General features: G+C 49.6%; 1 protein-coding gene across 1 annotated transcript; it reads right to left on the bottom strand.

Annotated features, from left to right (window-relative positions):
- Positions 1-2,784: 2,784 nt before the first annotated feature.
- Positions 2,785-9,935, bottom strand: cavin4a (caveolae associated protein 4a; the record flags this gene model as incomplete). Its single annotated transcript, XM_079751428.1, has 2 exons — positions 2,785-3,396; positions 9,528-9,935. The coding sequence occupies 2 exons, from the start codon at positions 9,933-9,935 to the stop codon at positions 2,785-2,787; spliced, it is 1,020 nt and encodes a 339-aa protein (XP_079607554.1).
- Between the last annotated feature and the right edge of the window lie 4,382 nt (positions 9,936-14,317).

The following is a 14,317-nucleotide window of genomic DNA, read 5'->3' as shown; positions in this document are numbered from 1 at the left end:
CCGCACACACTCTGCCTGTTCTCTGCACTGTTCAACCAAACACACGGGCTGGCTCACACGGGTTAGTTCAGCCACACACCGAAACACACCGGCTAGTCGAGATGACCACTGAGACACACAGGCTAGTCGAGATGACCACTGAGACACACAGGCTAGTAGAGATGAACACTGAGACACACAGGCTAGTTCAGCCACACACGGGTCTGCCACACGCTGAGACACACAGGCTAGTTGAGATGAACACTGAAAGACACAGCTAGTTGAGATGAACACTGAAAGACACAGCTAGTTGAGATGCACTGAACACTTAGACAGTAGGTTAGTTCAGGTGAATAGGAGGACAGGGAGTCTACTGTCCTGCCATCTATTGGGGTTAAGTTGTCCCTGTGTTCCAATGTTAGCTTTGTGGTACTATGTTATTGCGGTAGCCTACTTGAAAATATAGAAGTGGCATCATTTGACCAAACTATAAACTGTCTTTTCTATAGAGAGCCCTGGGCTACTAGGGTAGCCTAATAGGGTAGCCTGAACGAATTAGGAAAACGATAGCAAACAATGAATCATGTTTAATAAACACAAACACTACCATGTGTGAGTCAACTGGCGTGGTGATGAAACACATAACAGACTACCGACTGATGAACGCTCCGTATGGTTTAATGTAATGCAGCGATGTCTTCTCCTGCCGGGCCATATGGCAGCGTCCTACGGAGCACATTAAAAAGGCTTATTGTAAATCTCTTCCTGACCGGATTGGCAGATCAATTCTGTCCCCCCATCCCCCCCCTGGGAGGGAAGATGGAGAACGCTGAGTCAGCCATGCCGTGCTCAGTTACCTCCTCCGGGATCTGGTGTTGGGCTAGTGGTGGAGAGACACCGCCTAGACCGACAAATTGGAGTTATGTCTAACGAATGGCCATAAATACAATTAGTTAAGAATACATTTTTTAAGTAGTAACGAGTCGAACAAGGTAAAAGTATGTGTATATGTGTGTGTGGCTGTGTTGTGTGTGAGTTTGAGGAAATAGTAAGACGAGTGACCAATGGAAATACTGACCTTCTGTTGAGAAAGACCTTTATTTGTACAAAAACCTCAACATAACACTAATCAATGCCATACAATATTGCAAGTCATCACGTCAACTCATTACTCATCAGAGGGGCTTCGCTGATGGAGATGATAATCATTCACAACTTAAAGGCAAGACTGGAGCTCAAAAACACAAAGCTTTCAAAAACATGTGATTAATTTCTTCACAAAAAGCATATTTTCTATCTCATTAATTGCAAAAGCATATTTTACTATTCAAGTCTGAAGCAATTCCTGGATGTTACTGTAGTAGTGATGAAGAAGTAAAAAAATAATATTCTAAAACCTGTTATGTATAAACATTCATATAAATTGTTGAAATAATTTAAACTGTTTAAAATATCTTCAATATGAACTTGTCATCTGATATTCAAAAGCCTCTTGTATGAAAGTATATTGGATTGAATATGATGAAAGCCATTCTATCATCTTATTGTCAAAGCTAAAATAAACCACACATTGTAAGCGGCAGAAAACGAAAAAATGAAATTCATACACAAAATCAGAGCATTGACTTACACTCTTAACACAAACTTGCACAATCCCATTCCCTTTGCCATAAGCAACTATTTTATTCAGCCTGCACAGTGATATCTCTTTCTAATCATCTACGATTGGAGTACATATAGGCCTAATTCCATTCATTAAAGCTAGCTCATTAGTTAAAGCTATTTCAAGGTTCAAAGGTGATTCAAAACTTAAAATACAGTTTTCAATTCCTTAAAAAAAAAGATTAAACCCACATAGATTGTGTTGCTAAAGCAGAGTGCAATTCCTGTGCTCGCCACCGGTGTCACTAAGTAAGCGCTGGTCTCGCTAAACAAGGAATGCTAAAAACCAAACTACTTGATGTCTGCAGAGCTACGATTTAAACGCTTCTTTAACGTCACTCCTTTCTAGTGGTCATAAACTGGCACAGAATCCTGTCTGCCGTTTAACTAATATTTACTGAATATTAACAGTTAACGATGAACAGTTAACGTTATTTTTTAACAGACTGCTCAAACCAGCTGAGCTCTGTGGTGACCAATCAAAATTATAGCTTTACTGGTTTCGGCCATGATATGTACAACATTATACATTCACTTCTGAGATGGATTTTACAAACAAACTTCCCATGTACATTTGATGTCCTGCCACAGTCTGCGTCTCTTTCTCTGCTTGATCTAACCTCTCTTCCCTTAATCATTTCCCTGTCAGCCATCTTGGGATGGCCAAACCATAAACCATAACTCAGTGGTTCTTAGAACCACATTAGTAAACCACAACCCCTTCTATCCACATCATCTCCTATTTCAAAAGGAGGGACGTCCCAGACTCATCAGGAGGGAAGCCATCTTGTTCACTGCTCTCTTTGGCTGTCGGTAAGTCTCTCCTTAACATTACACATGGGCTCTAGTCAATCTCCTATTCATCGACGACTCAACAATCTTAACGGTTCAAAATACGTGTTAATAAATGTGTTGCAGGTCCATTTTTTATAACCGCTCAAAAACACCTTGATCTGAAGTACCGGCTATGGCCAACAGAGCCGTTCCAAAGTAAAAGCTCAGTACGAGCCACCTCTAAACCAAACCTGTAACACGTTATTAACGCACCAAATGTCCATTATAAGCGACAACCCTTTCTCGCTGGTACATCAGAAGCCTCTCGTGTGGGGTGGCGGCGCCAGTGGCAGCACCGCCACCGGCCTCCTACATGCGGTTGTACTCCTCCTCCTTCCCATCCTCCTCTCTGATCCGCACAGCACCCAACTCGTCCACGGCGCGCTCCCTTTTGGTTTCCACGCCGACCTCGGCGTCAGTGGCGACCGCGACCTCGGCGGCCGCGTCGGCAGCAGCGGCGGGCTCGTCTGCGGCGCCCTCCGCCCCCTCCTCACCCTCCGCCACCGTGCGCTCCTTCTTCAACTTGATGCGGAACGTCTCCTTGTTCGGTGCCTTCTTGGCGATGTTCTCCTTCAGACGCTCGCCCGACTGCTTCAGACGCTCCCCGGCGTTGTGCATCTTCTCGCGGCGCTCGGGCGGCACCACCTTCTCGCCCAGGTGGTGGAACTTGGTGCCCAGGTTCTCCTTGGTCTTGGCCATCTTCTCCTTGGAGAAGGCGGCCTTCAGGCCCGCCGTGCCCTTCATCATGGACTGCTTCAAGCGCGCGCCGCGGGTGGACTCCGCCTCCTCAACCGTGTCGTACTCCTCGTCCGAGGAGAGGTCGGCCGGCACCTCGTAGGCGTCGGGTTCCACCTCCAGGCCGTCCAGGCTGGGGCCCTTGGGGGTCTTGGTGACGGCCACGGAGGGGATCTCTGTATCGCCCTGCGGGAGAGAGGCACTCTGTTAGAGGAGAACCCTTTGAGAGAGGAGTTCTGTAAGAGGGAGAACCCTTTGAGAGAGGGGTTCTGTTATGGGCAACCCTTTGAGAGAGGGTTTCTGTTAGAGGGGGAACCCTTTGAGAGAGGGGAACCCTTTGAGAGAGGGGTTCTGTTAGGGGAGAACCCTTTGAGAGAGGGGTTCTGTTAGGGGCGAACCCTTTGAGAGAGGGGTTCTGTAAGAGGAGATAACCCTTTGAGAGAGGGGTTATGTTAGAGGGGGAGCCCTTTGAGTGAGGGGAACCCTTTGAGAGAGGTGTTCTGTTAGAGGATAATCCTTTTAGAGAGGGGTTCTGTTAGGGAGGATCCCCTTTGAGAGAGGGGTTCTGTTAGAGGATAATCCTTTTAGAGAGGGGTTCTGTTAGGGAGGATCCCCTTTGAGAGAGGGGTTCTGTTAGAGGATAATCCTTTTAGAGAGGGGTTCTGTTAGGGAGGATCCCCTTTGAGAGAGGGGTTCTGTTAGAGGATAATCCTTTTAGAGAGGGGTTCTGTTAGGGAGGATCCCCTTTGAGAGAGGGGTTCTGTTAGAGGATAATCCTTTTAGAGAGGGGTTCTGTTAGGGAGGATCCCCTTTGAGAGAGGGGTTCTGTTAGAGGGAAAGTTGTGTGATAAAACGAGCAGCACATTCTTGATAGCATGTCAAAAAAAGCAAGATAATCAACATGTATTTGTATGGATGTTGTTCATTGGTTCAGTACTTTATCTCCCTTTTCAGTCTTCAAATATCTGAACAACCAAATTAATGCATTTTTTACTTTTTTATAGTACGTTTTTTGATTGTGGCTGTTCCATCATTTCCCCAGCTTAAGTGTGTCTCTACTGAAAGGATTACTTCATTTACGTCACTGTTTGATCATCTTAACTTCTTCTAAAAATACATTTTTGTGTTTCAATTACCAAGTGCGTCCGATAACAACTGCCCCACCATTCTCTCCTTTATCGCTGATGAGATCCTGATTAAATCTGTTGTTCATCCCACTCTAATGTCCTGCTTGACTTGGGAAATAAATCAGTGTTTAAGCAAAGTTTAAGCAAAACACACTCTTTAAAGAGTAACACTGGCCTATATCCACAGGGGCATCTCCAACCTATAGCAACAGTTAAGAGGTAGATGCTCCAGGTTCATAAATCCTCCCCGGTATTTCAAGTCAACCCGTTCTATTCTCAGTCAAACTGAAGAAAGACCTGGCCAAACCAGCTGGAGCCAACCTTACATGGCTGGAGCGAAAATGTGGACCGGTATTATCTGAGGCTGGATTCCAAACAAAAGCCAATCATATGAAAATCAAACTAGTTGATCAGCTGCGAGTGATTTGTATATATGTACCTATATTTATATATAGGTACATATATTTATGTATAACAGCATAAACGGTTGTTGTTCTTCTTCGGTGCTGATAGATTGACCACCGCACTCCACAGAATAGTTCTTTGGAACCGATTTATCCCCGGTTTGATGTGACCGGTGTACTGGTACCAGAACCTAATCTGGCAGATCTACAAATTACATTTGAATGTAACTAATCTTAAGGAGTCTCCATCAGTATTCAGAGGAGAGGATGCCATTTGATTTTTAAAGATTTGACTGGTGGATGTCAAAGTAGGTCAGGCCTCATTCTTGATGCTATTGGCTGGAATATTATGCCTTTTTTAACCAAATGGTTTTGCATACTTTGTTGAATAGGATTATAAGGACTAAAAAGGTTACCGGGGTAAAGGGACAGAGCGAGAGAGACACATATAGAAACACAGAGAGAGAAACAGAGAGACAGAGAGAGAGAGAGAGAGAGAGAGAGAGAGAGAAAGACGGAGAGAGAGAGACTTCATTGAATCAAGAGAGAAATATTTTTTAATCTACAATCTAGAAATCAAAGCAATATAATATGAACGCTGTGATTCTCGACATCATCAAAGCAGGCCGATCCCTTATCGGAACACGATCTCTTCCCAGATGTCTACTTGGTTATGACTCCTGTCTCCCTCCTGGTTTCTGTCACCCTGTGGGTGAACGTGAACTCATCCTTATTAAGAGCCAGCCTGCCTCGGCCATCGCAGCTATTAATCACAACATGAAACAATGTAATAATTACACCGGCAGGAAAGTGGGTCACGAATCATTAATAAGCTTATCTCGAGGCCGCAAAAGATTGATAAGCGCTAAAGTAGCAGGTCGATGCTGGCGCGGTTAGTGCTATAGTCTTCGTTATTTTAGATAGTTTTTAGGGGGGGCGTGGATCGAATTGTAGCACAGTAATGAGGTTAAAGGTCAAAACTGCAGCCGGACGAAAAACCAATAGGCCTATGTTGGACTTAACGGCTGAAAATGAACAGAGCGTTTGTTGTTCAGAAAGGTTTGCTAACAGCCTCAGGCTATCACTGTTAGCATCCCATTATGTTTAGTTAATTAATTAAGGGGTTTAATTTCCCCTACATTCCCGGGATTCTGCATTTGTTAACACATATTGACTGAAGGAATAGGTATCTTACTAATTGACTGCGTTTGGCGTCTGAACTCTGTGGGCCAACACGATAAGCGGGAATTGAGCTTCTCTAAATGATGGGTGCCTCTCTGCTGTGAGCCAGGCACTATCACTTTCAGGGCTGTTCGCTTCAAGTCCTTTGAGCTGTAGCTGTGTTGGCACAGCACTTACGTCTCCAGTAGGGGTTCTTTTCATTGTGGGTTGAGCAAGGCACAAATACTTCCACGTGGGACATCAGAGCTAGCATCATAAGAGTTAAGGTTAGGGGTTTTATTTCCTGTATCGTTTGGTCGATCAATTCACTGAACACTACCATTGTTGGTTCAACTCCATATAGTACCACAACCCATATCACCATAGCAACAAACAGAGAACAATAGAGTGAAAGAAAACCTCATCTCATGCGATTGATATATATCACACGCGAAAGCTATAAATGCCTTCCTCCACTGTCCTCCATTTTGACAAACCGGCCTTCTCAAAGTGACCCCCTCCGGGGGAGTAAACAACACTTAATATCCATCCAGTTATCCTCCAGACCCTTGGGTTTTAACATGCTAGCATGAACCACTCTCCAGTGCCGTTGCGGCCTGCTGGGCTCCACCGCCCCGACAGACCCCTCTCTCTCTGGCTGGCTCACACTGAGCCGTCCCCGGGAGGAACGCTATATTTGGTCATGCACCAGGGCCCAGAATAACCTGCAGCAGGGGCCCCCAGGGTAACACGACCCCGGCGGCATCTCCTCTGCAGCCAGGCAGCTCACTCACCATCACTTACCATATTTTAACATTTTAATTAAAATGTTTTATGTAAATATATACACCAGCAGGTCAGGTGTGTTAGGGGGCGGTCCTAGCATCAGGTCAGGTGTGGTAGGGGGCGGTCCTAGCAGCAGGTCAGGTGTGGTAGGGGGCGGTCCTAGCAGCAGGTCAGGTGTATTAGGGGGCGGTCCTATAAGGGGGCGGCCCTAGCAGCAGGTCAGGTGTGGTAGGGGGCGGTCCTAGCAGCAGGTCAGGTGTGGTAGGGGGGGGTCCTAGCAGCAGATCAGGTGTGGTAGGGGGCGGTCCTATAAGGGGGCGGCCCTAGCAGCAGGTCAGGTGTGGTTGGGGGCGGTCCTAGCAGCAGGTCAGGTGTGGTAGGGGGCGGTCCTATAAGGGGGCGGCCCTAGCAGCAGGTCAGGTGTGGTAGGGGGCGGTCCCAGCAGCAGGTCAGGTGTGGTAGGGGGCGGTCCTATAAGGGGGCGGCCCTAGCAGCAGGTCAGGTGTGGTTGGGGGCGGTCCCAGCAGCAGGTCAGGTGTGTTAGGGAGCGGTTCTAGCAGAAGGTCAGGTGTATTAGGGGGTGGTCCTAGCAGCAGGTCAGGTGTGGTAGGGGGCGGTCCTATAAGGGGGCGGTCCTAGCAGCAGGTCAGGTGTGGTAGGGGGCGGTCCTATAAGGGGGTGGCCCTAGCAGCAGGTCAGGTGTGTTAGGGAGCGGTCCTAGCAGCAGGTCAGGTGTATTAGGGGACGGTCCTAGCAGCAGGTTAGATGTGAAAGGGGGCAGTCCTAGCAGCAGGTGAGGTGTGTAAGGGGGCAGTCTGAGGGGGAAGGTCAGGTGTGTTCGGGGGCGTTTCTAGCAGCAGGTCAGCTGTGTTAGGGAGTGGTCTGAGGGGGAAGGTCAGGTGTGTTAGGGGGTGATCCTAGCAGCAGATCAGGTGTGTAAGGGGGTGGTCTTAGCAGCAGATCACTTGTTAGGGGGCGTTCCTAGCAGCAGATCAGGTGTGTAAGGGGTTGGTCCCAGCAGCAGATCAGGTGTGTTAGGGGGCGGTCCTAACAGCAGATCAGGTGTGTAAGGGGGCGGTCCTAGCAGCAGGTCATGGCTGAATGACAGCTGGAACTAATTTCTGCTGCAGCATGGCAGCAGAACTCAGTGCGGAGGACCCTGACGTCTTCTGACAGCCGTTAGCTTGTTAACTTGTATCCCAGTTGGCAGTGCGAGAGGATGCCAGGCATCCCAGAATAGTCATTGAGCCATCGCAGCTGCCTGCATGGGGGGGGAATAAAGCCTCCTAGCTCCTCCCCTAGCTCCTCACCTCCTCTTTTATTCATATTTATTCATCTTCTCTTGCTATCCATTTGCTATCCTCTCATTCTTTCCAACTGGTTCTCCTCTCCTGTCTTCTCCTGTAATTACTCCTTCTCTCACCTCCTCTTTTCTCCTCCTCTCTCTTCTTGTGACTCATCTCCTCCCCTCCCCCTCTCTCCAATCTCTCCTCTCATAAATCCTCTCTCCTCCTCTCTCCCCTTGCTCCTTTCTTCTCTCTCCTCTCATGAATCCACTCTCCTCCTCTCCTCTCCTCCACCCCACTCCTGATGTCCTATCATCTATCCTCCCTTTCTTATGTCCTCCTCTCCCTCGTCTCTCCTTTCATCCTCTCCCATACCCTGTCACTCTCCTTTCGTCTCGCCTGCTATCCGCAGCGTCTCTCCCCCCCCCCCCCCCCAGCTCAGCATAGAGGGCCGCCCCTCTCTAAATAGTCCGTCCATTAGCAGAGAGTTCTGGATGAGTATTCCTAGCACACATATTAATTCTCCCGTCTAATGTCTGCAAACTACCTCTTAAGCGGCTCCTGGGGAACAAGTTATGGTTAGAGGCCGTTATGAGAAGTTACGATGGCCTACTAAAATAGGACTTCTTGATTGGTCGTCTGAACTGTCACTCCACTGAACTTGTGATGGATCTGATTCATAGCATACCTACCTCATAGTGTCCGTATTGAGACTGATAACGTCTTGGGGTTGATGTCAGAGTGGGGTTTGATCGAGCACACAATGCAGAAAACATTAAATGCTTCTCGGGGGAACACCTTTAAATGATTCATCAGGAATGATTTGGTTTATAACGGGTCTCACAGTAATGGATTGTTCTGTGTGTACAGGAACGCAGAGGAGGCCTTGTGGCTTTAAGCGACGCATTGTGTTTGTAAAGCCCTTTGTGAGCTAACGCCATGGGATGAATCTTCGCAAACATCCGTCTCGGTTGCTGATGGGCGGTCTAAAGACTGACGGGAGAAAACCTCTAGAGTAAAAGGTCCTTGTGTAATGCATTGTTCTGGCCCCGGGGCGCGGCGTTCTGAGCGAAGGCCGCCTCTATCCAAAGGCCATTTCAGCAAATTGCCGCCATTATGGACGAGTGGGCCCTTCAGCGATGGCCTCTAAAAGGTCCTCCTGTTCCCTGAGCGTGGCCACTCCATATGGGAACCAATCAAAGGCTCACCCGGTTTAAACCTTCCTCTGTCCGTCCCTCTGTCTCAGCTAGACACGGGCAGCGCCCATGTCTTCCCCTTCGGTCAGTAACACAGCACTCACCCCGCCTCAATTCATTTCACAAACACACAAGGCAAGCAAGGTGCATTAAGCATTTGCTCACAGGGTCTGGCAGAAACGATTTACGACGTGTTAAGTGTGTTTGTGTGTGTGTGTGTGTGTGTGTGTGTGTGTGAGTGTGAGTGTGAGTGTGAGTGTGAGTGTGAGTGTGAGTGTGTGTGTGTGTGTGTGTGTGTGTGTGTAGCGGGGCCCTGAAGTGAGATTCCCCACTCAAAGCGCCCGGCGGGCCCCTCACCTGGTAGATGACCACGCGGAACTTGTTGCGCGTCAGCAGCTCGTCCTGCGCCCCCTCCACCTTCTTGACGCGCAGGTTCTGCTTCTCCACCCGCGTGCGCACCTCCTTGACGTTGGCGCTGACCTTGCGGGTCTTCTGCAGCAGCTTCTCCACCGTGCTGCTGGTGGCATGGTGGTCCTTGGACAGCTTTAGTACGTCCCCCTGGATGCCCCTGATGTTGCTCTCCAGGTCCGTCTGCCGCTCCTCCATGCGCTGCTGGCCCGACTGCACGTTGTCGATGATGCCCGCCACGCGCTCCAGCAGCGACAGGATGGTGAGCGCGCTGATGGGGTTTCCGTCGGCGTCCTCCACCCCCACGATCTCTAGCTTCTCCTGGCCGCCCGGCATGCCGTACTTGTGCGGGTCCATCTCTGTTCAGTGGAGCTCTGCTGCTTGTCCTTCTCCTTCTGCGTTCCCCGAAGGCTGCGGTCGGCTGGACGGGTGGAGGTCGGTCTGAGGGGTGGTGGCTTAGGGTTCCGGGGGCGCCTGCACACCACCTAGGGTGTGTGGAGGGGGGGGGGGGGGGGACTTCCCGGGGGGCAGAAGGGTGAGCAGGAGAGAGGCAACGCAACCCGAGCACAACGACCCGAGCTCAGGTCTGGGAGAACGAAAGGATAGGAGTGACTCCGCCTCTTGCTTTAAGAATAGGCTTCGGACCCGGGCGGTGGGGGAGAGGGGGAACTTCCCTCAGCACTGGTGTGGATAAGGGAGGTGGGGTGAGGTGGTGTTGGTGGTGGTGGTGGTTGAGGGGCAAGGATGTCCACACGCACCCTACTATTAATACCCCTCTTTGTAAGGGGACACTGGGACATGTTGGGAAGAGGCAGATGAGCTCCGACGGAAAGCCCCCCCCCCCCAACGCCCAACGGTTCCCCCGCGCCAACCCTGTCGGACTACGATAGTTCGATTGCGGCTTCGGCCTGCGGATCAATTATGAGCGGCCGTCCCCACCCCATCCAGCTGCCCCCTTCCTGTACATCAGCAGAGGCTTAGCGCCACGTTTACCTCAGCGCTGAGCGATGGAGGAGGGAGAGCAGCAGTTGTTGGAGCACATCACATGCCGTTGGGATCTCTCTCTCACATGGAGGGATTTACCACCGTGAATGTGCCCTTTAGCTGACCACGCCCCCAGGGTCCCTGAGTCCAACCTCTTACCAGGAGTGAGATCACAGCTTGGCTTTGTGGAGCCCAGGGAGGCTAGCAGGGCCAGGCTAGCAGAGCCTGGGTAGCAGAGCCAGGCTAGCAAACCCAGGGTAGCAGGGCCAGGCTAGCAGGGCCAGGGTAGCAGAGTCAGACTAGCAGAGTGAGGCTAGCAGAGTGAGGCTAGCAGGGCCTATCTAGCAGAGTCAGGCTAGAAGGGCCAGGCTAGCAGGGCCAGGCTAACAGGGCCAGGCTAACAGGGCCAGGCTAGCAGAGCCAGGCTAGCAGGGCTAGGCTAGCAGAGCCATGTAGCTGTGCCAGGCTAACAGGGCCAGGCTAGCAGAGTCAGACTAGCAGGGCTAGGCTAGCAGAGCCATGTAGCTGAGCCAGGCTAACAGGGCCAGGCTAGCAGAGCCAGACTAGCAGAGTGAGGCTAGCACAGCCAGGCTAGCAGGGCCTACCTAGCAGAGTCAGGCTAGAAGGGCCAGGCTAGCAGGCCCAGGCTAACAGGCCTAGGCTAGCAGGGCCGGGGTGGCAGAGTCCAACCCGTCACCAGCAGTGAGGTCACAGACTGTCTTTGTGGAGCCATTGGAGGCCAGCACAGCCAGGCTAGCAGAGCCAGGCTACCAGAGCCAGGCTAGCAGACCCAGGGTAGCAGACCCAGGGTAGCAGGGCCTACCTAGCAGAGTCAGGCTAGAAGGGCCAGGCTAGCAGGCCCAGGCTAACAGGCCTAGGCTAGCAGGGCCGGGGTGGCAGAGTCCAACCCGTCACCAGCAGTGAGGTCACAGACTGTCTTTGTGGAGCCATTGGAGGCCAGCACAGCCAGGCTAGCAGAGCCAGGCTACCAGAGCCAGGCTAGCAGACCCAGGGTAGCAGACCCAGGCTAGCAGGGCCAGTCTAGCAGAGTCATGCTAGCAGAGCCAGGCTAGCAGTGCCAGTGTAGCAGAGCCAGGCTAACCGGGCCAGACTAGCAGAGCCAGGCTAGCAGGGCCAGCATAGCAGGGCCAGGCTAACAGAGCCTATCGAGCAGGGCCCACATAGCAGAGCAAGGCTAGCAGGTTAAGGCTAGCCAGGCTAACAGGGCCAGGCTAGCGTGATGGAACCCTATGAATGTGAGCGTTGGGGAACAGCTGCGGCGGCGTGCTCATGAATCAGGCCGTGTTTATTCACCACATTGACGTGTTTTCATTGACTCCCAGACGCCGGGTGTGGTGTCTGATCTCCAGGGATTAGTCCCACCCCTTTCTGGGGTTGGGCTTTTATAAACATATCTGACAGCAATGGACATGGCAAACATTGTCGTGATTTTGATGTTAGGGCACATTTCCGAAACAAGACAGCAGCATTTAAGCTACTTAAATGATGAGGGCTCATTAACCTTTTAATGATTTCGATTGAGTTCAGGGTGAAACAGATTCGTAATAGCCTATATGTTATATTTAATATAGAAAAGCCTATATACATAGGCTATTTATATATATATACATAATATAAATTTAGGAGAGTATATAATGGCTATATTTTAGGGCGTCGTGATGGACAGGATAGTGAAGACAAAGAGGAACGTGGGTTGGAACAGAGAGGGAATGAGCAGAGTAGCATTGGGGCGCAGGTGGGATATGAACCTGGGTTGCCCAGAGGCCTATCACCACAGGGTTGATCCACCGAGCCGTTTTAATCCCTGTCCGAACATGAGGCCTTCCCTCTCTTCACACCCGTCCTGTCCTCCTACCCTGCCGACTTTCACCCAGATGACTTGGATTAGTCTTCACAGTATGAAATACATAGCTTGTCTATCCTATGGCTTTAGCCCTCTCTCGCCCCCCATTCCCCTAGAGAGAGAGAGAGAGAGAGAGAGAGAGAGAGAGAGAGAGAGAGAAAGAGGGCGATGGGTTTAGGGAGAGGGTTAGAGATGTAGAGAGCAGAATGGAGAGAGAAAGTTCACCCGCTTTGGCAATGTACATTTTTGTCCCTCAAGCCAATAAATATTTTTTGAATTTAATTGAATTTTGAGAAACAGAGAAAGTGAGAGTGAGAGAGAGAGAGAGAGAGAGAGAGAGAGACCTTGCCTCGTCTTTCATCTAAAAGCATCATCTTACGCGGAAGACCCTTCGGGAATAAAACCAATGAAAGTTAGCACTATGCATTACACCGTAAACTCCCTGTACTTACTCTCACAACCAGTCCTCAGTAAGCCTATGAATAAATAACTATGAATAGATTTAAAGTAAATATAGAAATACTTTTTCAGACAGTACAGAAATGAAAAAAACTGATCCGCTTCTGTTTTGATGAAAGAATGCCGTCTGATCTTAAGTGTTTAAGTGTAACTGGTTTGGTATCAGCAATACTCAAAGTTCAAAGAGACAGCATCTTAATATCAGTTGGAAATTACCTAAATTTGGACTTTGGGAAACCCTTTCTCATCGCTTTCAGCATAGAACTCTGCTACTAACTGCTGGGGTTGGGTCGGACCTCATGTCCGGTCTGGACCGGTTCTGGTTTCAGCGCTCCATCTTAATGTTTCAGACCGAGGCCAGCAGCTGTCACTATAGCCCCCCCGACCCCCGCCCTTGGATTATAATTAGCTGGACTAGCCAAGCCCCCCACCCTGGGTTTATAATTAGCTTGACTAGTGTGAGTCCAGAGCAATACGTCGGTTATTGTATTCTTGAGTCGTGAACCCCTGTTCCTCTTCTGGCGAGAACAGCACTTTTGAATTGTGTTCCACATCGCCCCGCCCCTTTAAGACATGAGGTTGGCGGGGCTATGTGGGGGGTGGGCAGGGCTCACTAATATTCCCCATCACGCCTCTTTGGGGGTTTCCCTGTGAAACAGACTGATGTTGTTTGGGGTGAGGCAAAACGTAAGCAACACCGAGGTTGTGTCACCAACAAGACTTTATTGTCTTTATGCATGAATAAGTCTGAGCCAATTAGGTTTGTGTACAAGAGTTAGGCTGAACTTTGACCCTGGAAGACTTTCATAGTTAGACAAACATACACACACACAGGTATGCTGTAGCACAAGACACTCACGCACACACACACACACACACACACACACACACACACACACACTTATAGCGCTAATCCCCACAAACACACACACACACACACACACACACACACACATACACACACACACACACACACACACACACACACAGCTCGATAGAAAAAGGGAAGACGCTGCGAGACTGTGAGGTACATTAAAAAACAGGTTGTTTTTTATTGATGTGTTGAACGAAACGGTGTCTAAGAGTTCTACATGCAGAGTAACAACACATTCTAGTCACATGTAACCACAGCAACCATGACGGACAACAAGTAGACGGTTGTTTGTGTGCGAGTGTATTGTGTGTATATGTTTTTGTGTGTGTGTGTACGTCTACGTGTTTGTGTGTGTTTGTGTGTGTCTCTGTGTGTGTGTGTGTGTGTGTGTGTGTGTGTGTTTGTGTCTGTGTATGTGTTTGTGTGTGTGTTTCTCCATGTGTGTGTGGGTGTGTAAACGGCTGAGGTGTCTCGCGAGGACCTGAGAGTTCCTCAGTTAAAACAGACTTCCTGTAAACACCCCTCCACGTCATGTGTCTGATAAAGACATAAATAATA

The sequence above is a fragment of the Pollachius pollachius genome (assembly GCF_949987615.1).
Source record: "Pollachius pollachius genome assembly, chromosome: 14".
In the NCBI taxonomy this organism is placed as follows: Eukaryota; Metazoa; Chordata; class Actinopteri; order Gadiformes; family Gadidae; genus Pollachius; species Pollachius pollachius.
This window is presented reverse-complemented; position numbering and strand designations above follow the sequence as displayed.